The sequence below is a fragment of the Myxocyprinus asiaticus genome, chromosome 6, assembly GCF_019703515.2.
Source record: "Myxocyprinus asiaticus isolate MX2 ecotype Aquarium Trade chromosome 6, UBuf_Myxa_2, whole genome shotgun sequence".
Taxonomy (NCBI): Eukaryota; Metazoa; Chordata; class Actinopteri; order Cypriniformes; family Catostomidae; genus Myxocyprinus; species Myxocyprinus asiaticus.
The window spans coordinates 13,336,861-13,363,803 of record NC_059349.1 but is presented as its reverse complement, the minus strand read 5'-3'; the positions used below and the strand labels follow the sequence as shown (position 1 = coordinate 13,363,803).

General features: G+C 36.5%; 1 protein-coding gene across 5 annotated transcripts; it reads left to right on the top strand.

Moving 5' to 3' along the window:
• The first annotated feature begins 2,000 nt into the window (after positions 1-2,000).
• Positions 2,001-26,943, top strand: LOC127442469 (SH3-containing GRB2-like protein 3-interacting protein 1). Of its 5 annotated transcripts, XM_051700528.1 has the most exons (23): positions 2,001-2,238; positions 7,051-7,114; positions 7,891-7,915; positions 8,017-8,073; positions 8,161-8,218; positions 9,934-10,115; positions 10,235-10,246; positions 11,022-11,033; positions 12,484-12,508; positions 12,663-12,738; positions 12,877-12,941; positions 13,373-13,453; positions 13,952-14,026; positions 17,269-17,946; positions 20,132-20,253; positions 20,480-20,633; positions 20,806-20,917; positions 21,041-21,196; positions 21,413-21,545; positions 21,873-22,075; positions 22,169-22,233; positions 24,057-24,221; positions 24,800-26,943. In XM_051700528.1, exons 1-23 carry the CDS (start codon positions 2,229-2,231, stop codon positions 24,820-24,822), a joined length of 2,553 nt encoding a protein of 850 aa, XP_051556488.1. In that variant the 5' UTR covers positions 2,001-2,228; the 3' UTR covers positions 24,823-26,943. The 5 variants fall into 5 exon arrangements, with proteins under 5 accessions (XP_051556488.1, XP_051556486.1, XP_051556484.1 ...); XM_051700526.1 differs by lacking the exons at positions 2,001-2,238; positions 7,051-7,114; positions 7,891-7,915; ... (2 more) ...; positions 9,934-10,115; positions 10,235-10,246 and having other exon boundaries at positions 11,012-11,033; positions 24,057-24,172; XM_051700524.1 differs by lacking the exons at positions 2,001-2,238; positions 7,051-7,114; positions 7,891-7,915; ... (2 more) ...; positions 9,934-10,115; positions 10,235-10,246 and having other exon boundaries at positions 11,012-11,033; positions 13,352-13,453; positions 24,057-24,172.

Here is a 26,943-nt window from a genome sequence, read left to right as displayed (position 1 = left end):
ATAAATAACATCATATATCCTCTAGCTCATTTTTCGTTCTAGGTCTTTAATGTTTAGATATTTTCTATGTCAATAACAAAATACAAATAAAAAGTTTCATACAAAAATAATGCACTGAATATATCCTGTAAAATATGTAGGCTAGTGGAGCATTTAAAATTGAACATTGATTACTCTTGTGATTTCTGGTAAATGACAAGGAAACAATTGATCATTTATTTTTTCTTTGCATAAATGCAAAGATGCATGTTTTGAATTGATATTGAGTTTCATTAAAGGGACAGTTCACCCAAAAATAAACATTCTTTCATCATTTATTCACCCTCATGCCATCTCAGATGTGTATGACTTTCTTTCTTCTGCTGAACACAAATGAAGATTTTCAGATGAATATATCAGCTCTGTAGGTCTTTACAATGCAAGTGAATGGTGATCAGACCTTTAAAGCTCCAAAAATCACATAAAGGGAGCATATAAGTAATCCATATGACTTCAGTGTTTTAATCCATGTCTTCAGAAGCGATCCGATTGGTTTTGGGTCAGAATAGACAAAAATGTAACTCCTTTTTCTTGACATCAGCAGTCTCCTTGGTAATCATGATTTCAAGCTTGATTGCACTTCCTTGCGCCATCACTAGGAAGTGTAATCAAGCCTGAAATCTTGATTATGCCTTGAGACTGCAATGGCAAGATGTACAGTGAAAAAGGAGTTATATTTTGGTCTGTTTTTACCCAAAACTGATCGGATCAGTTCAGAAGACATGGATTAAAACACTGGAGTCATATGGATTACTTTTACGTTGACTTTATCTCTTTTTTGGACCTTCAAAATTTGGGTCACCATTCACTTGCATTGGATGGACCTACAGAGCTGAAATATTCTTCTAAAATCGTTGTTGTGTTCAGCAGATGAAAGAAAGTCATACACATCTGAGATGGCATGAGGGTGAATAAATGATGAAAGAATTTTTATTTTTGGGTGAACTGTCCCTTTAATGAAACTCAATATCAATTCAAAACATGCATCTTTGCATTTATGCAATGAAAAAATACATGAAAAATAGTTTTGAGATGAAACTAAAAAATGTTTTATTGCTGGGTGTAATTGACATAAATGTACTTTAATGGCCAAGGGATAGATAAAGATAAAGCTTATTTTATACAATTATTAACATCAACGGAGAAGTTCCATATACATAAAATAAAATGTTCTGGCTAAAAACCTAACTTTATAAATGACTTCAAACAATATTGTAGTATTTGTACATATGTAAATGCAAAAAGTCTATTAGAGTCTGTAATATCATTAAGTAGCCTATGATGTTGATATGGGGCACCTTTTACCTCTGTTTTTTTTTTTTTTTTTTTTTTTTTCTATTGCAACATTTTATTTATTTCTTTATTGGCTTTTGTTATTTTATGGTTTACACAATTAAAACCATGTACTGTAAATAAGGTCCTGTACATTTGAAAGAACATTGTTTTTGCATGCATCAATTAAAACAAGAGAAAGGTCTTGTATGTTATGTAGATCCTCTTAAAAGTTCTTATTTCTATTCACTATATTCACTCAAATAGGCTACTGTCTGGTGGTATGAACAAGGTCACCAGATCTGACGAGGCACAATTAAAGATTACCGAAATCTGTTACCCCGTTTATATCTAACCAAGCTTTTCTAATGTTCATTAAAAATCCCTCCCGTCCCTCCCGTGAATGTACAAATCCTACTATGATGAATGCGAGGCTCATGAATATTAATTACGTAACGTGACGTTCGCCAAGGGCCCATACCTGATTTGCCGAAAGGCTGACACTGGGCTCAGCCAGCTGGTGAATCTATGAACACTACTACCTTTAAGGCTTGGCTCATGAATATCAATATAGTTCATGACTGGACGCTCAAGGCAGGTTACTTCCGTACAAGCATCGTCAGCGTGACCTTATTAATATTAACGAGCCAAGCCTTCGCCATAGTATGTTATTCGCGAGCCTCCCACACTCTCATTCTCCCTTCATCGGCTGTCCTCAGCATCTCCGCTGTGATGATGGCATGTGTGGATGCTGATGCGGCGGTGCCCGGGGCCTAACCGACCGGTTAACGGGAAACCCGAGAGACGAGGACGTGCGGGTTGGCCATTATGCACCTTTCCTTTAACAGCCGGATAACTGCTGTTTCTCGTGTCAGTCTGTTTGCTCGCGTGAAACTGAGGAATGAAGTGCTGCAACCATGATGCAAGGTAAAAATGCACTTTAGGCCCTAATTCAACGCTGTCTATTGAAATCTACATAGCAATATTATTTCATAGCATGTAAAATCATCGCATTGATTTCTCTACCCGACTGTGCATGACACCCAAATGCAGTAGGTTTGTTTTGGTGTCTGTCTCCTTGATGGAGGTGAAGGATTATGTGTCTCTCACGTTGTGTGGCCGCGAGTTTTGCGTGTGTCTTTACACCGTGACACACAAAACACCCTTATGACATATTAAAATGGTGATTCAAGGGGTCAGGTGCAGGGACTAAAAACGGTTCAAGGAACGAAAACCGAAAACGAACGAAATTTTTAGTAGAACGTAACCGAAAACCGGACGTAATGATTTTCAATTGTTCTGGAGTGAAAGCCTTATTTTTAAATGCTGGTAACTGGTTATAATCGGTTAATTTTGTTCTGTTAATTTTTTCATGAAACTAAAGGCCAAAGGGTTTATCACAGTAAATGTTTGGAACTACACCACTTCATGCTGCCCGAAAAAATTAAACATATGCTTTGATCCTGAAGGAAACTGCTGTATCACACAATTCTTTGCCTAATCACCTGTTGTGGATGTCACATTCTGTAAATGAATACCTTTTTAACAACTATGTATAATTGCTACATATACATGCATGGCTAATCCAGATACAAGGAAAATATTATTAGAGGTAAAAGTACATTTCTCAGTTGTTTCCAAGTCTTCACTGAATTATTGTCAGATATGATGCATTAAAACAGATTTTATGCTGCCAGGTTTTTGACTCGGAAGCAGATCTGTAAATAAAATAGACTTAACTGTTAATTAACTGTATGCTTGTTATGATTTCTGTGCTGATAAATCCACCACACAGGGAACAAATGGCTTATTTTTGCTTATTTTGTTGAGGCAAGTGGCTTATTTTGGGCTTGTTTTTCCAGACTATGTAGCTTGCTTCTCTTTCGAGATCTGGCAACACTGCAATTGGTATTTCACCCACCCATTAGCATAGAGTACTGTAATTTTAAAAAGAACGTTATTAACTGTTCTTTTATTTTGTTCTAACCGGTAACCTTTTGGAAAGGAGGCTGCGGAACTTCTGAACCGGAACGAAAAACATTTTGTTTTTAGTCCCTGGTCAGGTGTGCAAAGTGCTCCTGTGGAATAAGGAGGAGATGAGACTGCCATTGAAATCTGCCATCTGGATGTTTGTGTGGTTTCTGCTCAGCGGTTCACTGTCCCACCCTCATGATCTTGGGTCATTTCATATCTGTTATTCCATGTACTTTAAAGGGATAGATCCACCAAAAATTACAATTCTGTGATTATTTACTCATCCTCATGTTGTTCAAAATCTGTATGACACAAAACATTTACATATTAAAGAATATCCTACCCGCTCTTTTCCATATATTAAAAAGGAAAGGGTATTAGGGCTGTCAAGGTCCAAAATGCTAAAAAAAAAAAAAGACAAAAGCACCATAGAAGTAATATAAAGTGGCTCATAAGACCATATTACAAGTCATCCTAAGATATATGATAGCTTTCTGTTAGGAACAGACTCAAATTTAAAGCTGAAGTTTGTCATTTCTGCTACTACTGTCACCAAATGGAATTGCAAAAATAGTCACCTGTTTCAGACAGATTCTGGAAAATGTCCCCCATCTTCGATTTAGTTACAAACAAACAGTCCTGCCCTAAACTCACACTTGAGCCAGAGCCACGGTGATTACACTTTTACAAGTAGGTATAGCTGCAGGCCAGAGATCTCCAAATAGGGGCAGAATCTCCAAAAGAGGGTGGGGTTACTCCAGAAGGGGGTGGGGTTCTTACAAAAAAGGGGGTTGTATCAACTCTAAAAGGGGGCGAAACTTCCACACATGGTTAAGGTTAGGGTAAGGGTTAGGTGAGGGGCTCCCTATATCTTTGCTGGCAGTTTGGAGCTCTGCCTGCAGCTATATCCTTCTCCACTTTTAGGTTAAATCAACCAACAAATGGCTAACTTATAGTCTCTGCATATTAAACTGGGATACGAGAAATAATTTTGAAATCGAAAAAACACTTGTCGATTTAACACTTTAATTCAGTGTGATTAATTATAAAAAAATAACGCATTCAAACAATTAACACAATTAATGATGTTCCTTGACCGAAATAAGGATAATTCGTGCCATCGGAGCAATTCAAGCTTGAAGTACCACCTGTTTTCAGCAAGGGGCAGTAAGCGGATTTACAACTGTATAGGCAACTCGTAGCTATACAGACAACAAACCACACTTCTGGCTTGCTTGACACTAGCGACAGCACAAGATGAGAACACGTTCTTGCGTTCAAACATCAATTGACGGAGCGCAATTCTGAATGTAGGGACCTCGAGATGTGTTTTTCTGAATGCATAATTAACTTGACAGCGATTTTGTTTATGACACGACTCAACCAAAGTGAGAAGCATTCGTCTGATGCATGTGTACATTGACACGTCATAAAAAAGCCTTATATTAAGTCAACCTGAGATATTGACAAATTCAGTTGAAAAATAGATTGCTGTGGAGTGTGGACCAATGATTGTCTTATGTTAAAAAATAATATGGAAATAAACAATATATTGCCTTCTGAAGCCACTTTTTTGTATTGTCTTATCAATGCTTTACTCGTCTGCCACAAAAATATAATGTATTTTAATTTGATGAATTATTACATTCATAATATATTATATTTATAATTATTTAAATATAACTATAGTTATTTAATTGTTATATAATAAATCATTTTTATTTGAGGGCCTTAGCAAATATTTATATATGTGATTGATTTGATAAATTAATCAGCATATCATGTAATTAATTCAATAAAAACATTTTATCAATTGACAGCCCTAACAAAGTACATCAAGTCCTTATTCACTGATAATCTTCACCTCCACCAAAGCTCTGAAATAGACTGTAACAGTCATATGGGCGACAAAAATGGCAGGCTTATGCCTTTTGATGTCAAATGCCATTGGTTCTCGCATGTCTCATTTTCAAATATGTATAATGGTGCCATATTTGATTGGAGAGCTACAGCCGAGGGGAAGATTGTTAGTGAATATCGATATAATTAATTGATTTCAGCCTGTTCCTCACACAAAGCTATTGTATGACTTTAGAAGGCTTGGAATATAGCACACAAGTGACATGGATGACTTTTTTGTCACTTTGGAGCTTGACAGTCCCAGACCTCATTCACTTTCATTATTTGTAAAATATCTGGATAATATTTCAAAATGAATCATCATTGTTCCACAGAAGAGAAAAAAGATATACAGTAGTTTGAAACAGCATGAGGGTGAGGTAAATGATGACCTTTGATCCTTTTTTGTGAGAGCTATTATTTCCTTTAAACTAATCATAATACACCATGCTTGTTTAAAGGGAATCCAGCATTCAAGTGAGGAAGTGAACAAGATGCAACCAATTTCATTTGCTTGTATGTGTTGTTAGAGCAACTCAGCGTAATTGCATGACTTTTAGCCAAGCAGGAGAGGGATTTTCCCTAGAGGTCTTCTCGACTGGAGGCATGATGGTTGATTTTACACTGGCACAGTTCTCCCACACTGAGACCCTGAAGCGCTCCCGTATGCCATCATGCCAACATCTCAAGGCTATAAATTCTCATGCTTTGCCTGTTAATATCCATCATGATGCCGGTCCGTGGGGGTGCTTGTTTCTGCATAGACTGACAGATTGAGAATTTATTGAAAACATAAGCAATAGATCATGCATTTTTATTCTTTCTATCAGTGCACGACAGCATGGCGTCATTGCAGATTTGGTCATCCAGGTCAAACTTGTGCAGTGAATCTCAGCACAGAGTTAATTTGTAGGTCTTGATGAAAAAGAACAGCTTTCATCATTTAATTCAGTCCACTTAGAATGAGGCCTTGTAAAAAATATTTTTTGCAGTTGCAGATGTTGAAATACCTAAATAAATCACTCCCTTGGTTTCTGAACTCAGAAAGCATTGGTTTTACAGATGTTTGTGTATTTCATACTCTTTGCTGTATTTAACTATGCACTGCAATTTACTATTTTGTATTTATTGTTTATTGACCGACAATTAGATTGATTGGCAGATGTTGCACCATGATTCTAGAGGAACTGTATATTTATGAAGATAATTTCATGTCAGAAAGATTTGTGAAAGTGTAAATAAAATTGCAAGCATAAAAACATTTTGCATATGCACAGATCGTTTTGTAAATCCGTGTAAAAAAAGATTTGCAGTATTTTAATGCTTTGCATAAGCGTTGTGATTTTTCGTGATTGTTTTTGGCGAAAAAGTTTTCCAGAAATAATTAGATATACAGTGTCTTCCCTTTTGTTGCGCTTACACTTGGGGCATGACTTTCTCACTCAGAAGAGTTTTGCAAGCGCGAGATGGAAGGTGGGTCTACCTGCTTCTTGTAACCAATCAAATGAGGTTGACCAGTTTTCTCTGATCTGATTGTTTATTTTTACACATACAGACTGATTCTACACAGTCAATCAATTTTGCTGTTCATGACACCAATACTTTGCTTGCATATTGCTGTTTGCAGTGTATTTGGCCATTTTTAGGTGAGAAAAATGAGAATACAGGTCAAATGTATTTAATCACACATGATTTACACTTATGCAAATACACTTGCTCTGTGTGGATGCAAAAAAAAAGAAAAAAATTACAATTTCAAAACAATTTCACAAATCTTAATCTTTTAGGCACTAATTTACCTTCATATTTATCATTTATTTATTACACTTGACTGTAAGGGAAAATGATAAATATGACTTTTAACAGGATTGAAAAAGCGTACCCGAAAGGCCTTCGGGATACGGAAGAGAGAAAAGGACACTGACACCACGTGAGTAAGAACAGTTAGTGATGTGATTATGGACACCAGCTCTATGCACTGGATCTCTAAACAACATACAATATTGTTATTATTAGCCATGTTATCACGTGACAGATGAATTTGTGCCCAAATACTGTAGAGTTAGATTTGGAAACAGTCTTTAACGTGTAGACAAAAGAAGTCTTCTAGCTTTTAAAGTTGATTAGCCTATTTGTTTACTATCCTTACTTGGCTAGGTTTTAGCATTTTATTTTTGTTTCTCCCTGCTTTCCGTGACCCCATCAGAACAGACCTGAGAAGCATTTTTAGGGTCTCTATATCATCTTTATTAGTGATAGACCGATATATCGGCAAGGGCTGCATTTCCCAAAAGCATCGTAAGCCTAAGTAGATCGTTGAAACCATTGGCGCCAATGGTCACTACGATCAACTTAAGCTTGTGATGCTTTTGGCAAACGCAGCCCAGGCCGTCAATTGATAGTCAACACTTTCTGTTTTCAAGGTTTTTTCTTTTCATGTTGCATAAAATAAGTGATTGTTTCAGTTTAAAAATGTTGTGCACATCTGATTTGCTGTTGTTAGATTGTATTATGTTTATCGGCATTTATATCAGCCATCCTGCCCACTAGATATCGGTATCTGCATCTGTCATCAAAAAACCCATTTCGGTCAACCACAAATCTTTACACTCGTGATACCATTCTAGGTAAATTTGATGTAAATTGGAGTTAGACAGCATTCTATGTAGAAGGAAGATAATAAACCATTGTTTTCTCCTCTTTTAGGGGATCACCAGACAAAGAGAAATCTGTGAGTACAGCCTAGCCCATCAAGTCAAAAAGCAGTCTACAAACTTAATTTAGATAGTGTCATGAGTTAATATTCATTTTGGTGGTAAATTTGATTTCCAGAAAAAAGCCAATGGTGCACGCAATGGTTTCTATGGTGAGATCGACTGGGATCGATATGTACGTAATGCTGAATTTACATAAGCATAAATCTCTTTATAGTTAAAGTGAATGTAGTGCCTCATTTGTTTGTCTTTTCCATGACAGAACTCTCCTGATGTGGATGATGAGGGCTACAGCGTTAAACCCGGAGAACAAGGAGGAAATATCCTTTCTGCCTTTGCAAGCATATTTGTCTGAACTGTTTCAGCAATCCTAGTTATCTCTTATGCCATTTAATTTATTAAAGGAAAAGCAAAAACTATAGAGATGGAATGTTTTAAAAGTATAATGTTTAACACAGCAATCATGGTTTTGAAATTGTGAGTTTCTATAAATTACAGTTTTTTTTCTTCAACCACATTGACTACGTTAACACGGACACCAGAAAGTGTTATTACTTATTGTGAGAAAGCGGCGTATTGTGAGAAGGCAGCATCTTTGTTTACATGCACTGTATAAGGAGTGAATTCATTACTCTTGTAAACATGCGGCTCCGTCAGTAAGCAGCTTTCTCCACAGCAACGTAATTTCCCCGCCATACTTGTGTAAATAACAAACATGGTATCCGAGGAAGACTTCACTATTTTATTCTCTGTTGCTTTATTTCCAGATATTCCAGAGTAGTTGCTGTGTTTGTTTCCTTAACTTTCTATCGCGACCTGCAGTGGAATTGCACTTGAATAGTGGGGTTTCCCTTTACGTAAAACTCCAGGATTCCCTCAATATATGAGCACATAAAAGCGAACATGAGGGTCCATCAATATTTTACAGTGGTGTTTATAAATGGGTATAGTTTATAGTGCACTGTACTCCCAGAAATGTTTTGTTGACTTGTTGTTGGGCTCCATCCTATGACGTTTGTTATTTGGTCTGTTCCACGTTTATATGTTTACATGGCCACATAAGCAGCTTTCTCCGTGAGAAACCTAGGTGTGTTAAAACGCTTTCTCTTAATCCCTTAAGTGGCATAAGGAAATCAGCGTTCTCGTTCAAATGTGTTTCAGAATGCCACTGTTTTCTTAAGTGCATGTAAACATGGTCATTATAACAAAGAAGCACAGTACCGTAGCAGTGCATTACTTTCATTTATTCAGATTCCCAACCCTAAGTTTGAACAATAATAATAGTTATGCTTGCCTTAGTTTTTACCTTTCCTTTAAAGGGGTCATAACATGAGGAATAACATTTTCCTTGATCTTTTGACATATAAAATTGTCATTGTACTATATAAACATACTGTAAGTTTCAGAACTCAATTTCCTCCACCGCAAAAAAAGAACATTTGTTGAAACCAAGCTGCCAAAACGACTCGTTCTCTACTTCCTCCACATTGTGATGTCACAATGACATTTGCATCTGACTGCCTCCACAACAATGCCTACTTTACCTTTAATCAATTCAGTTGCCCCGCCCAGTATCGGTGAGCAGTGAGATGACAAGTAGAGAGAGCAGATCAGTCAAGAGCAGAGAGCCAATCAGAACAGTGGGCGTTTACTGTCAAATCTTAAAGGAGCAGCAGCAGAGTGTTTCTGAAAATTATAATGTTTTACTAATATATGACTGTTTTTTGTACAAAAACTTTACTAATATTATAAGCGTTCCTCAAAGAATATTTTAAACTTATAAAAAGAGGCATGTCATGACCCCTTTAAGAATTCTATCAAAAAAATTACATTTGAGATCTAAATATAAAAAATGTTGATCTTTAAGTTTTATTTTGTCATGCATATATTGATAAATTAATAACTTTTATTTAATCACAAATGGATAATGTGCTTTTAGATGTTTACAAGCTACTAGTAACCTATTGACGTGTGCTTCTTAGTTAAGTGTAGTCTGCTCTCACTTTCGAAAATACTCTTCCTTAATAAATCTCACCAGCTCCAAAAGTCCAAAAAATGTTGTGCTCCTCCAGTGAGTCAGAGGGTGAGGAGGAACATGAGAAGAAATTTAAGATCAAGATCAAGCCCCTGGCAGCAAATAGTGGCAGCTGTACAGTGTCCACTATGGATGAGCTGAAGGCCTCAGTGGGGACGTTGGCAATCTCTCCTTCTCCTCTGGTACATCTCACAGTTTTACTTTCCAGTTCTGAACACAAAATTATTTTAGCTACAATTTATATCACTTGTAATCAGCTGAGATGTATTTCCTCTGTTCTTCTGTTTGATTCCTCACACAGAGAAAGAGTCCGGTAAGTGAAATGGGCTTTTGTTTTTACACTCCTTGAAACTCCTTGAAAAATGAAGAATGTGATGAGCTAGTGTCTTCAGGCCTCTTCATTCTTTCAGTTTCAGTTTGTTTCTCATACATCACATCAGTCTGTACTTGTTAAGAAAAACATGACTCTTGCATTTGTGTCAGGGTTCCCACGATCATGCAAAACCTGGATATATCATGGAATTTTTTAATGACTGGCCTGAAAATTAACAAAACATTTGCAGTCATGGGCATTTCTTTTTTTTGTAGTTACGCTTTGCTCTAAAATATTTCATCACCTAAAAATAGTTTTTTTAGGTAGAGCCTGTGTAAAGTAGAACTTGCTCACAAGACAAAGTGATTTGTTATTGAATCCTTCTTTTGAGTAATTGGTTGAAATGGTTCACAAGTCGGTGTGTAATGATTCATTAGCGAATCATTGGTGTGTGTATGTCCACAACATTACAAATTAATTCTATGCATTATCCTATCAATAAATGTGAAGCTTATGCACTTTTATGTCTGTTCATAGATATGAGTTCAGAGCTATTCCTGAATTAATGCTAGCTTAGATATGTGTCAATACAATTATTAGGATACCCAGTTCTATTTATTTATTAGACCATTATTTATTAGACTGTCACTAAATATGAAAGACCCATCAGCATGTTTTCTTCCCCTTTTGAATGTTTTTGTTAATATTTCTGATTTACTGATCTGTCACTCGCTCTCTGACCAGGTCTGTTTTTCTTCCTTTATGCTGACCACAGAGGCGAAGTCCAGTGAGTATAATTTATTTTATTTTTGTTCTGTTCTTTTTGCGTTTTGTTTTGTTTTATGGTTTGTTTTGATTTGTTTTATGTTTTTTTATTTATTATTATTTTATTTTTTTTAGGCCTGGATTTATTGTGGATTTTTACATGTTGGCATGAAATCAGATGTGGCCTATTGATATAGTAGAACTTAATTAGTCATAGATAACGGTGTATGTTTTGGTTGTTTTAGGTTGATGTATTGTATTGTTGCATGCTCATTGATCAATACGAGTGATCAACAGCTTTCAGTGTGTTTTTGCTGTGATGTCAGGTAATGTTCAGTGTTGCCACTTGGACTCTGTTTTTCATTAGCTGAAGATGTTTTTCACTCATCTTTTGTGTCAGAGAGACTTTATCAATTGTGATGAATGAATCTAATGGAAAATAGCATTCAGGTGCCAACTAATAGCCTCTGCCTGACATTCTCTGATGACCTCAATGAGTGAAAACCTGTTAGGTGTATTTAACTACTATGTACTAACATTAAAATAAGTACAATACAATGTATTTATTGTGTAACTACATTTTGTTCTGCAAAAGTTTCACAAGATTCACATTTGCTGCTTCTGAGGTTGAGGTATGGGTAGGTTTAGGGGTAGGGGAAGGGTATAGGTTAGGGGTATTGGTTAGGTTTAGGATCATAGTTGGATTAGGTTTAGGGTTAGGTTTAGAGTTTGGTGTAAGGTTAACAGTGAAACTACAGATGTAATTAAATGCAGGTACTTTAAATGCATTGTACTTTAAAAAAAAAAAGTACAATGCAACCACACGTATTTACATAAAAAGTACATTGTATTAATTACTTCAGTAGTTAAAGACACCTAATACACAATGGGTCCACTTGAGTTTTTGAAACTTGTTTTGTGGCAATGCATGCATGAAAGGTCAAAGCAAGGAAGACCTTTCACCATCAAACAGGTGTTAACTGTATAAAACCGACTGTTACAGCTTTAAAATGAGACTAGAAGACCCCAGTCACAGCTGTTGTAACATAGCTGATATATGAAAACCTGTAAGTGCACATCAGTTGAATTGCGCTGTATATTAATGCACCTAGTTGCTATGTTGCCACTGTAAACAGCCTGAAGTTCTAAACGTACAAAAGCTTATAAACTTACTTGGTGGAATAATTGTTTATTGTTACTGTTGTTTTTCATATATCTATAATTTATGGAACATTTGGTATTTTTATCATATTGCTGTTGCTTTATAAAAGAAATAAGATGCTTGAGGCCATGTTTCACGGTGACTAAGGGGCTAAAATTACTTTGCATCATACCTAATAACAACATCCCTTAACCATGGTAAAATCAATGTAAAACACATCCTCTTGTGGCTTATTGCTTTGTTCTATTTCTTGTGGTTTTGAATTGTCTTTGTTTTTCACCATTATCTGCTTTTATATTCTTTAATACAGTGTCCGATGAAACGAAATCTGTCAAGTAAGTGTTTGGACTTGTTGATTTTTCTGAGCATTTACCATCTATACAGTACATTTTGTGAATCATTAATAAAATGAATGAAAAGTAATATTAATAAATATTAAAGTGTATGTATAAATTCGCACATTAGCTCTTATAGACTTGCATTTTCCAGGTGAGGAGATTGCCAGACCAAGGCGATCTACTCCAACACCCACCACAACCCCAGGGCCTGGTTCAGAGACACCCAGGTCAGTATGCTGTCTGCAGAACCTCATGGAGCTGTTTATGGTTGTGTTCACTTTATTAAATATAATTAAATTACTAATTCACTGTCTGGCTGCCATGGGTGTGGTTTGACCTTCTTTTCTACTATCTTACAATAAAAGAGAAAACACATCAGCGTTCTTCAGTCCACCATTTGAGACCAATTTTGAAGCACACAACTCAGAAGGTAAACCTTATGCCTGATCAGCAAGCTTAAATGAAGTGAATGACTGATAATCTGTTGTACTATTCCATACTTATCCCTTTGGATGAAAGTATCTCCAGATAATTGAATGTAAATGTAAATAGAGACCATAACAATTAACATAGTGATTTTCCTCAGACTTAACCGAGAAATCTACGGACTCCACGTAGATAAAATATAATGACCTGCAGTTACTTTATTTGTCAAAGTGTTATTCTTTGTTTAAAAGATTTGCTTTAGATGAGATGATAACCTTTATCAGAAGCTTTATAAAAAATGTCGTCAAACGTTGTCATTCAATGTTTTTCATTATCATGACTTTTCAAATTTGTGTTTTTAGTTAAGAATTGTCTGGACGGATATTTATTTCATGTATTAAATTGTGGTGTTAGTGTTGTCCTCTTGCACTTCAGTGTTTACGGTTGAGCCGGAGCTCTGGTCTCAGACTGCCTCTCTCTCTACCGCTGCTCTGAGCAGATCTCTTCCCACTGGAGGTACTGCACCACACATTCACCATCTCAAACTGTTCTCATTCAGGATGTGGATGTCAGATGTCCAAAATGTGTCTGTTTTTGATAATGAAAGTTTAAAGCATCAAAATTGTCCATATATATTGTGTGATTCATGATTTATTAGTAACCATATTGGTATTGGCCAATGTTGACATTTAAGTTATTGGCATCCATGTGAATTGGCTGATATTTGATGTAAATAATATCATGTCTTATTTTTTCCAATTCAAACCAAATACTCTTTCTATACCAAGTTACAAAGCTATTAAACAGCTGTTCATCTTTTCTTCTGCACATTATAATGTTTGATATTATAATATATTGATTGGTTGTATCCATCCATACCATCCATCTAAATATTCAATGCATATGGAAATTTTACATACTGTGCTCAATATCCATACTATACACTGCAGGAAGAATAAGAAAAGAATGGTAGTATGCTATTCTGAACTTTGCTTACGTCATCTGTCCTTTCAGCTCCGCCTCCACTTCCTCCAAAGAATGTGCCTGTTACTCCGCCTGGACGCAGTTCTAGTTCTTTAGGATCCTCTGGTATGTATACCTTAAGGTGAAAAAAAAAAAAAAAAAAGTCTTGAAAGAGCTTTATTTCCAGTTAAAGGAATATATAGGTTATTGGAATTTTTAATTGAATGTTTATTTTCTAGTTTCTGTTCATTTTTATTTTAGTTTTAGTTTTTTTGGGCTACCAAAGCTAATGCGCAACCTAATGCTAATTCTCAGCTAATGCTTTGGAAGCTAAAATTTATTTACATTTATTCAAGGTCATTTTTATTTTATTTTATATTAGTTAGTTTTGTAGATATGAAAATGTATTTAAAAGGGCATGTCAATATAATGCGTTAATTCAGTGTGATTAATTATATAAAAAATAACGCATAAAACATTTATGCAAATAATCATTCACCCGGACCGTAACAATTCATACCATCTGAGCATTTAAAGCTTAATGTACCACATTCCTGTTTTTATGAGTCTCAGTCAGCAGGGGCAGTAAGGGCAACTCCAGCTACAGCCAATACTGATAGCAGACAGTAAAAGATGAGGATGTGTTTTTCATTTAAACGCAGCTGGATATGGTGCAACTCCAATTGCAGGGGTCTCAAGACGTGTTTTTTTTTAAGTTTCAAACTACGTTAAACTTGACACAGCATTGTAAAAATACTGTGTTTATGACGTGACGCGACCAAAGTGAAACGCTCCAAAAGTGTCACCCTGACGCATGTTTACATTGATGCATTAGAAAAGCCCTTATAAGAAATATACCTTGGACAGACTGACAAATTCAACTGCAAAATGGATTGCTGTGGACTGTTGGCTAATGATACATACACCTTAGCCAAATACATTTAAACTCAGTTTTTCACAGTTCCTGACATTTAATCGTAGAAAGCATTCCCTGTCTTAGGTCAGTTAGGACCACTACTTTATTTTAAGAATGCGAAATGTCATAATAATAGTAGAGAGAATTATTTATTTCAGCTTTTATTCCTTTCATCACATTCCCAGTGGGTCAGAAGTTTACATGCACTTTGTTAGTATTTGGTAGCATTTTGGGTAGCCTTCCACAAGCTTCTCACAATATTTTGCTGTAATTTTGGCCCATTCCTCCAGACAGAACTGGTGTAACTGAGTCAGGTTTGTAGGCCTCCTTGCTCACACACATGCTTTTTCAGTTCTGCCCACAAATGTTCTATTGGACTGAGGTCAGGGCTTTGTGATGGCCAATCCAATACCTTGACTTTGTTGTCCTTAAACCATTTTGCCACAACTTTGGAGGTATGCTTGGGGTCATTGTCCATTTGAAAGACCCATTTGCGACTGAGCTTTAACTTCCTGGTTGATGTCTTGAGATGGTGCTTCAATATATCCACATAATTTTTCTTCCTCATGATGCCATCTATTTTGTAAAGTGCACCAGTCCCTCCTGCAGCAAAGCACTGCACAACATGATGCTGCCACCCTCATGCTTCACTGTTGGGATGGTGTTCTTCGGCTTGCAAGCCTCACACTTTTTCCTCCAAACATAACGATGGTTATTATGCCAAAACAGTTAAACAAAATTCATTAGACCAGAGGACATTTCTCCAAAAAGTAAGATATTTGTCCCCATGTGCACTTTCAAACTGTAGTCTGGCTTTTTTATGGTGGTTTTGGAGCAGTGGCTTCTTCCTTGCTGAGCAACCTTTCAGGTTATCTCGATATAGGACTCATTTTACTGTGGATATAGATACTTGTCTACCTGTTTCCTCCAGCATCTTCACAAGATCCTTTGCTGTTGTTCTGGGATTAATTTGCACTTTTCGCACAAAACTATGTTCATCGTTAGGAGACAGAATGCGTCTCCTTCCTGAGCGGTATGATGGCTGCATGGTCCAGTGGTGTTTATACTTGTGTACTATTGTTTGTACAGATGAACATGATACCTTCAGGTGTTTGGAAATTGCTCCCAAGGATGAACCAGACTTGTGGAGGCCCACAATTTTTTTTCTGAGGTCTTGGCTGATTTCTTTTGATTTTCCCATGATGTCAAGCAAAGAGGCACTGAGTTTGATGGTAGGCCTTAAAATACATCCACAGGTACACCTCCAATTCAGTACACCTATCAGAAGCTAATTGTCTAAAGGCTTGACATAATTTTGTGGAATTTCCCAAGCTGCTTAAAGGCACACTTAACTTAGTGTATGTAAACTTTTGACCCACTGGAATTGTGATATAGTCAATTAAAAGTGAAACAGTCTGTCTGTAAAGAATTGTTGGAAAATGTACTTGTGTCATGCACAAAGTAGATGCCCTAAACGACTTGCCAAAACTATAGTTTGTTAATATGAAATCTGTAGAGTGGTTAAAAAATTAGTTTTAATGACTTCAACCTAAGTGTATGTAAACTTCTGACTTCAACTTTAACTTCGCACAGCGAAATTATGCAGGCGAAATGGGAATTCGCGGTATCGTGAATTTTGTGTGATGGACTTCCGGTGGTGAAGAATTTCCCACTCGTGGATTTCGCATGGAGTTCAAGTTTGTTGAAATTTGACTGCCGAATTTCGCTGCGTTGACCAATGGGAAGTTACTTGGTTTGGCAGTGACCTCTGTGTGGGTGGTGCTTCATACACAGCTACATTAAATATTCATAATGGACAAGGATATCATTTTAGTGGTGAGTTTCTTTTTAACTTAAGACTCACAGAGTATAAAGTGCAGCATTAAAAAGGGGCTGCTTGACAGTTATATTTTTGCTGGTTTCACATGCGCTCAATGTCTGTCCATGCCATCTTCGCCCGTGGATTTTTGCTGTGCGAAGGTTTGTGTGACCACGTGTTTATGTACAATAATATGGAAATAAACAAAATATCGCCTTCTAAAGCCACTTTTTGTGTTGCCTAATCAATGCTGTACTTGTCTGCCACAATAATGTAATGTATTTAAATTTTCTGAATCATTATATTTTTTTACATTATATTATATTTATAATTGATTAAATATAATTCTTTAATCATTTATATATTGCATTATTTTTACTGGGGACCTTTCTATACAAATATTGATATGTGATTTACTCAATTAATTAATCGGCATATCATGAAATTAATTTGATTAAAGATTTTAATCGATTGACAGCCCTAATATTTAAGTTTGGTTTCAGTTTTCTTTAGTTTTCGTTATTGATAATAACACTGTTTTAAGATTGTCTTGTTATAGAATACTTGTATTTATACAGCTTTTTTTCTGTTTTGGCTAAAAAGTTTCAACTTGTTATTCTTTTGTCTGAGCAGGTTATTATAGTGTGGTTCCTAGTGTCAGAGGAGACGGCTCAGCCTCGGCCTATCAGGATGCTCTGTTATCAGACCCAGCAGGAGGGGTGTCTATTCCTATCCTGGACAATGTTTTTGGACCTGTTGAAACCCCCAAGTCTGGTTTAGACATGGTGCAGTGTACCTGGGTGAGCTTCACTGAAGGCTCAATAGCCAGACCCCCTCCACCAGATGAGCCCGCACCATCTCCACCTCTGGCCTCTTCCTCTGCGGACTCAACCCCAACCTCGCCCCTCAAACTCCCGCCACCCTTCTCATCCCCCCCACCTCTACACCCTATCCTGCCTCCAGATTCACCTCCTCCACCCCCACCCACAGAGTCCCCCCTGAGCCCCCCGATCCTTCCCAGCTGCTTTCAGCTGCCAGAGTCAGACCTCGTCCAGGAGGCGCCCGTTACCCCCACCAGCCCTGGACTACCCTTCATGCCAGCGGAACTCCCTCCATATGGAGCCATACCTTCTCCTCTTGCCTTAAGAGATAACAGCAGAAGAACGCCTGAGTTGTCTGGGATGAGAGAGGAGTTTGCTGTGTTTGGCACATCACCCAAAGACATCGCAGCAGGAGGGTTCAGGGGAACGCCACCTCCACTGCCTCCTCCTACCTACAGGAGCGTGTTTGGCTCCCCAGGGCCTGGTAGTGGTGAGTTATCTGTTGTGACTTTTGCAAAAATGGGTGAATGTTTTATTGTTATGAAAACAATGTCACAATGCAAAGAAGCCTTTTTAGCTTTGAAATAGGCCTAATTTTCTTTGTGCAAAATAAAATTTTGTTTTTGTAATTTTCTAACATTTCATGACATTTTTCATGAGATTCACTCTGATACTATATTAAAGTAGTTCTGATGATTGATTCTTATGAAAATAAAAGAAAAAGGTTCACAAATGTGTCATTCTAGACCACTGGACTCTTCCCTAATGGCAGTTCAGAATGGTGTTGGATGCTTCAGCTCCCTGGGTCTGTTGAGTTTTAAAGTGCTAATGTTAAATGTTAAAATTATGATAGTTTATTTTGTCAAAACCTGTTAGTGGTTTTGATAAAAGTATAATCAAGTCTTGTTGCTTTTGAGAGAAAAAAAGAAACATTTCTCAATGTAATTACGACATTTTTCTTCATTTCAAATTTTACTCCAATCGAAAACATGTATGCTCTGGAATTAACTAGCACACCTATATTTCTTTGTTTCCTTTGTCCAGAATTAATGCTAACAGTAGATTTAAAATTTGAATAGTGATTAATCCCATATTTTTTCGTAGTTATATTGACATTTACATTTAGTCATTTAGCAGGCACTTTTATCCAAAGCGACTTACAAATGAGGAACACAGCAAGCAATTTATCATACAAAGTTCAACAACATCTGCAGTGTTGTACTGCCAGGTTTTCAAGGTGGCTGGAGTAGTATAGGTGCTAGTGTCCATATGTGCAGCATATTCAGACAGAAAAGGTCTAATTTTCCTGATGTTATGAAGTGCAAATCTATAAGACCAGGCGGTAGATGAAATGGTGGCGGTAACATTAAGCTGGTCATCTACCACCACTCCCAGTTTCCAAGCTGTTCTGGTTAGTGTTAGTGTAGTTGAACCAAGATGAATAGTGAGGTTGTGGTCAACAGATGGGTTGGCTGGGATCACGAGGAGTTCTGTCTTGGCAAGGATGAGCTGAAGGTGCCGTTTTTTCATCCAGTCCGAAATGTCCGAGAGGTAGGCAGAGATCGAGCTGAGACAGTAGGGTCATCAAGTTGGAATAACAAGTAGAGCTGCATGTCATCTGCGTAGCAGTAGTAGGAAAAGCTATGTTCCTCAATGATCGGTCCGAGTGATGTTGTATACATCGAGAAGAGGAGGGGTCCAAGCACTGATCCTTGAGGAACACCAGTAATCAGCAAGTGCATCAAACCTAGTTAATCGCGATTAATTGCAGATTTTGAAAGTGCTCAAATTTGACTCTAAATATACATATTTTCCTGTCAAAATGCATTTATTTCCTTCTTAGGAAAGAATACAAAACAATATGTAACAATATAATGCTTTATTAACATTTTACAAACAAAGCCTTCCACAATGTAAAGATAGAAATGCACTAAAATTGCACCAATTCAGGTAACATTAAACGTTTCCCGAAGTCTAAGTGGGAGTTTTACTAATTGAAAGAACTAGTCTCCCATTAGGTTGCATATTGATTGCAATGGGAATTAAATCTCTTAAACTCTCACCCTACAGCAATCGTGAAGCCACGTTCTTGATTTGCATCAGGGCATCAGCGCCGCTTTGAACTCCACATAAAAAGCACTTGCAGACAAGAAGGTCTCATTCTGCATTTTGGTGATTGGTACGACTTGACGTGCTTCTGTGGAAATTAAAATGCATGTTACACAGACTGAAAAATACTTGATTCCATCTGGGCTTGTTTTGTACAGCAAATAGCGGTAAGAGGTCCTTTCTCCATCATTTTATCACTGACACTAAATCACTGCTGTGTGTGTTTGTGGTGGGCAAACACATGACAAAGGTTTCACCCTTTTAACCAGTGTTTATGCTGGTTTATGCTGTATTAACGGTAAATGCGTTAATCGCGATTAAGAAAAATGTAAAAGAGTTTTAAAAATCATCATACATTTTTTCCATCCATTCAGGTGGGGTGCAGTGTTGGCACTTTTAAAAGTCTGCTTGTGCATCAAACCTTCGTCCATACACTAAGTTCTCAGAGAAATGTTAATTATAGTGAACTCATTCTGTATTATTATTAGTCCAGAGAGCTAAATGAGAGCCTGTGCATGTATAAATCTTATACATTTATTCGAGTTTTGGATTCTTGTGCTCACCAGGGCCATCCTCTCCTGCACGGGCTGGCCCTCCTCTGTCTGCTGGTAGCCCAGTCCCACCTCTACCACCAAGACCATCTTCAAGACCTAAACTACCACCTGGAAAACCAAACCTAGCAGATTTGGTACGACTGTTCTAGTGCACTCTTACTCAAACAAGTGAATTCATTACTCTTGATCTTTGTTGAAATCAAAGGCAGTGATTTTGCTTTTTATATGCTTATTTTTAAGCAACACCAAATTGTCTTTGATTCTCTACCATATGTGTACACTACTGTTTATACCCATGTTATGCTGATTCATTTAGATTTATAATGTCTGATTCAAGCCGTTATTTTTGTTTCTTTTAAGGCTCGTCCCTTCAGTCCTCCAATCCACTCCTGGAGTCCTCCACCCTTTGCTCCTCTGGCCAGAGCAGAGAGCACCTCCTCCATCTCCTCTGTCACCTCTCTAAGTGCAGCCTCCACACCCACATTAGGCCGAGAACTCAACTTGCCTGTGTCAGGTGAGCCACAAATCAGAACTGTTCCACAAACAGCTTCAATCAATTATTTCTTTTTACTTTGCATTATTATTAATCAAGACAAGGCTGCTAATATTGGTCCTCCATTCATGTTTATTTCTTAGTAATTTCTGGCTGATGTTGTAGATGTTGTAGATCTATTACTGCATTTCAGCATGTTCCAGAGGTCCGAGCCCCCTCACAATGGGCCCCCAGGACACTCTACCTGTGGCAGCCGCCTTCACAGAGACCGTCAGCGCCTACTTTAAAGGAGCAGATCCCACTAAGCAAGCATGCAACCACAATACAGCTCTCTTTTGTCATCAAGATTCAGAATTTTGCCGAACTGGCTTTTAGTCCTGACTTCTGATTTTCGGACACCTCCAACTGTGTCTTACTCTATGTTGTAGGTGTTTGGTGAAGATCACTGGTGAGATGGTGCTGTCCTTCCCAGCAGGAATCACCAGACACTTCTCCACCAATCCCACCCCACCAGTGCTGACCTTCACCATCAGCCAGTACAGTCGACTGGAGCAGGTCCTCCCCAACCCACAGCTCATCTGCTGGTAATACAGACACTCACTCTATTGAACTGGTTCTTTTTAATAATTCAGTCACACTGATTTGCAAAGTGTTTGCAAACTCGCCACTTTCTGAGAACTTTGGGAGTGTCTGGATGCTAATTGTAATAAAAAATGGATCTTGTTTTAAATTAACACACTTTTTTTGAAGCCTTTGTGAGAAACTTGCGTTTGAACTTTGAAAATGTTTATGTTGTGCAGTGACACCACGCCACCTACAGGTGACTCAAAGGAGTTTTGGATGAACATGCCAAACCTAATGAGTCACTTGAAAAAAGTAGCTGAGCAGAGACCACAGGCCACGTATTACAATGTGGACATGCTCAAGTACCAGGTAAGGTTTACTATAAGAATATGTGAAAGCATTAGCTAAAGAATACATTCACATTAAACACTGTCTAGAAAGCTATTGAAATATTCATATGTTAATGTTAATCATCAAGAATTCTAATTAATACAGTCATATTCCAGCTCTTATTTCCATTTTTAGAAACTGGAATATTGTCTTAACACATTTACCTGATGACCTTACATAATCCGAATATGAACAAATTCTAATTCATATCAGAATATCATTGTGCATATAAACGCGACCACTAAAAATTGAACCTAGAATTCAATGTTTGTAGAAGTGTGTGATATCTGAGAATTGTCCTCACAGGTGTCAGCTGAAGGGATCCAGTCCACTCCACTGAACCTGGCGGTGAGCTGGCGTGGTGATGCCAGCAGCACAGACCTCAGGATAGACTATAAATACAACACAGAGGCCATGCCCACACCCACACCCCTCACCAACATCCAGTTTATGGCAGCTGTGGACGGTGGCGTGAACAAACTGCAGGCCATGCTTCCACCTGCCACCTGGTGAGAAACAATCAAAAATATCAAGCAAATCATTATAACAGCAGTGTATTAAAGTGTAGAAATGAAATGTTTGTACATGCATTGCTTTTTAAGGAACCCAGAGACGCAGAAAATAGCATGGAATATCTCAGAGCTGTCACAGCGGTCTGAAAATGGAGGTAATTGTTCTTTAGATATTAATTGATTGGAAAGCTTTGCTTGACTTAGCTTATGTTTTCATCTGTATGATGTGATACACTTAGCAGAATGCCCTAGTGGTAGTAAAGGTGATTATTCAAAGAAAGCATTCAAAAAGCCAACTGAATAAAGGCCTATTCACACCAAGACTGAATTATTTGTGCGAATGTTCCTTCTGAGAAAGCTTTTGAATTGGAACAATGGATTCCCATGGCACTATTCACACTGGGTCCGACAAATCGTCCGCCGGCAATCCGAACGTTTTTTTTTTATTAACGGAGAGCGGTCGTTTATTTATTTATTTAGTTATTTAGTTATATTCCTTCGGACTGCAATGAAAACTGACTGACCAATGAGATATGAGCTTTTTGTCATTTTTCCAGAGTCGCTGCTGCTGCACAATCCAGCACGTTGGTGACGCTAATCATCTGGCAAACACAGGTGCTGTGCTCTTTTACTTGTATCACAAACAAAAACTGTAATGCAGTAAATATGTAAATAATATAGAATTATTTTATATATATATATATATATATATATATATATATATATATATATATATATATATATATATATGTATGTATATATAATATTTATGTAATGTGCTGGTACTGTAATGTGCATTATTTAATATTTATAATACTGTGTCTTATATTATCCAGGCATTCAAAATAGCATTGAAGTTTGGTCATTCGTTTGTCTACACTCGTAGTAAAATAGGACATAAAAAGACTCTTTACATGCAATACTTCACTAGACAAATGAATTACCTCACTGCTGTTTGTTTTGCATGGATAAAATAACACAAAGTATTCCTGTAATTGTGCTCTTTTTCTCAACACGAACAAGAAACCCTGAATTCAATACAAATATGCAATAATTATGTAAAGAAAAGACCATGAGTCTGTGTCTTCTTTTATATTATTTTAAATGTTATGCATCATATTTTATGCTATACTTGTTATATTATCCAGGCATTTAAAAAAGAGAAGCTGGGTTCGGGTGTCCGTTTGGAATATACTTGTAGCAAAATACATGCATAAATATAAAGACAGAAGACACAGGACTTATGCAACAGTGCTCTTTACTCATCCCACTCGCAGAAAAAACACAGATTCTATATTCCTCTAAATGCATCAAAAACATGGAAAAGTACATAATAAAAACGTTATGGCAAATGAGGTAAATAAATGCCTTAACTGAATTAAATATATTCATCTCATGCATTGAAAGCTGAATGCTTAAAGACTCATGCAGCACACCAGAATAAATGTGTGTAGAACTGCGCCACCTACTGTACAGGGGTGAAATAGTTTTTCATTTTATTCGTTTCGGTGTCGGTGTGAATAGACCTTTCGTCTGCAGTTCGTCTTGCAAATTTGTCACAACTTTGGTGTGAATAGGCTTTAAGCCCTGAAACAGTTTGAAGCACTTAAATACATGATCATTAGTAAAAAAAAAAATTAAGTGCTGTCAAGTTAGTTGAAAAGTCTTGGTTCACAGCAGAGTGCTGATGTCTGCTTTCACTCCAACTATTATCTTCTTCTACTCAGAAACATACTGTAATTGAATGGAAAAGCTCTGCTTATTGCGTTGCATGTGATGCCATATCCTAACCAGATGCAAAGTGACAAGTAGTGTCTGCCACACTGAAAGCAATAATGCTGCAATACACTCAGAGCCAATTATAAAGATATATGGAGCAGGATTTCTTTTTTTTAACAATTTAGTGTCTTTACACATATACGTAAAGCTGTGATAATTTGCCATTCTCAATTGTCCTGTTATTGTTTCATATCCATAGGGGTGGGCGCTCTACTGGCTCACTTCCAGTTAGCTGAGGGCCCCAGTAAACCATCACAGCTCACAGTGCAGTTCACTAGTGAGGGCACCACTCTGTCTGGCTGTGATTTCCAACTTGTAGGTTCAGGCTACAGACTTTCCCTGATTAAAAAAAGGTTTTCAGCAGGTACATCCCTAAAGTGATATCTTTAAAGAAACATGTTTGTTTTAAGTACCAAATACCATATAGTGTTGGTTTATAACATATTAATTCTGGTTTTATATAGTGTGCTATACACTAGGGATGCATTGGTACCACTTGGACCAACTCTGGATATCGGCAGATAACGATCCGATACAGTGTTCTTTTTGTGTTGATAAGTTTAGTGACTAAATCTCTTTTAAATACACATTTCATTATAAAATAGAGTAAATGTAAAAACATTTACATAGAAAATATGTAGCCTTGATGAAAAACTGTATTGTTAACTAGTCTAGTGGAGAATGTAGCTTCATGCTTAACAGTAATTCCAGTGAAGTTCTTCAGTAGAAAAGTAGCCAGTTTTATAATAATAATTATTATTATTATAATTATAATAATTATTATTATTATTTTTACTTCAGTAGTCTCATCTGTCCAAAACCTGATCAGTTTATAAAGGTCTGTATTGGAGACAAAACTGATCCAGGTATCTGATTGATGCATCCCTACTATATAAAGATGTTTGTTTCAGGGTTATTATTATTATTATTATTATTCTACAGGTAAATATTTGGCAGACAACTGACTATCTGCAGCAAAGGCCGGCTGTGTGGACCGTGAGTGGGATGTTAGGATGCTCTTTTGGCACTAAAAAGACTTTGGATTTTTTTTAATTAAAATTCCAGAAGTACTGCACTCAGAATCTCACATATAATGTCTGGTGTACAATATCATCAGTGTGTGTGTGTGTGTGTTTATGTGTTTGTGTGTTTGTGTGTGTGTGTGTTTGTGTGTTTGTGTGTGTGTGAATATTAGCAAAAACTTTTGTGTATATGATACAACTTCAGGACAAATGCAATACTTCGACTTTTCCGATGGCACATTCTCTCATTGAGAAAATGTCTCTCAAGTGACATTACATAGTGTTTTATTTCCTTATAAATGCATATGATTTCACAGTAGTTCTGTGCAAGACTTTCATTCAGAGTTTGATCTTTCCCATATAGTGGCAACATATCGATCCATGGTTGTACAGAATACAAGAATTAAACAAAAAACATGGAAAGCAACAGTTTAAATGATTTTTGCCACCATTTTTAACTAAAGAAATATTAGCGACCAGATATTAACATGATACTCAAAAAAAAAAACTATTAAAGAGAAATACAGAGACACACAGTTACATTAGTTTCTGTTCGATATCATCGTAAACTGCATCAGTGTTCATTTGTTTTTATAAATAAAGGCATGTTAGAATGCATCACTTCTGTCTAGTTGGCCGTTGGATACTCACTTTTTTTTGTTAATTTAAGTGTTTAAACTTTAAACTCTGAAATAGTTCATGCAAAAAGTGATGCCAATATGTTTTGTTTGTTTGTTTGTTTTTTATGATTCATTTATTAAATTGAACATTCTAGGAAAATGAGACTCCATTTGTGTCAGAGATGCAAAATTCCTTAAATTGAAATCAACTTAAGGAATTAGTCATATATTTTCCGATTGGTTTTCCACAGTGTGGATTTTCTTTTCCCAAAATGTTTTTCCTGTAGCTATATTTAAAGATAATATGTAAAAATGTAAAAAATAAAAAATAAAGAAATTGTTATACATGTATCCAAATGGATATAGAGTTTCTATGTATTGTCATTGAACAAACTTCATGTCAAGTTATTGTTAGTATTTTAAATTCATGACCTGCACTTTATTTTTATTTAATTTAAAATGTTTGTGATTTATTAAATGCCTAGTTATGTGGTTTGTAATGGATTCTGTACACTTACTAGACCGTTTTTTTATTGTTAAATAAGAGTTTTTAACTATGTATGGAGAATCTGAAACATTTTTCACCTCCTTTATTTTTTTACTATGTCAGGATACTATGTATTTCCAGCCATTTCATCATGTCTTGATTTCTGAAGTATATAGACCTCTTCACAACACACATATGTGGATCATTGCCTTTGAAATTTTGAGATTATCCATAAAGGCAAATGTGTAGAAATGTTCACTAGAAAGCCTCAAATCACTCTAGTTTGTTTTTAATAATCTGGTTTTATTTAAAGGGATAGTTCACCCAAAAATTTTTAGAAGAATATTTCAGCTCTGTAGGTCCATACAATGCAAGTGAATGGTGACCAGAACTTTAAAGCTCCAAAAAGCACATAAAGGCAGCATAAAAGTATTCCATAAGACTCCAGTGGTTAAATCCATGTCTTCAAAAGAAACAGATCATTATTAAGTTTTTTTTTTTTTTACTATAAATTCTCCTCCCTACTCAGTATGAGGGTGAGTAAATGATGAGAGAATTTTCATTTTTGGTTGAACTATCCCTTTAATTATTGTATTATTCCTTCCATTAATTAAGTGTAATTTATTCATTCATTTCAATTGTTTGGAGGCCTTACCTGACTTTAAAAGTGGAGGGGTGGACAGACAACTGCTGCTTGTGGATGGTTCTGGTTGAAACATGTCTCATTTTTTAAAACCGTGTTTATATTTATTTTTATCCCACTGTATGTGTGATATTGTGTTTGTCAGATAACTTGCATCTTGTTCATACATCATTCAGAAAATGGAATATGCAAACATTTCATGTATAGAATAACGTGTCCTCAGATTTTAAGAGAATATAGAGACTGAAAATGGTAACTATATCAAAAGTGAAAATAATGTAACAAAAATAAACTCAAGAAATTAATGTTTAACA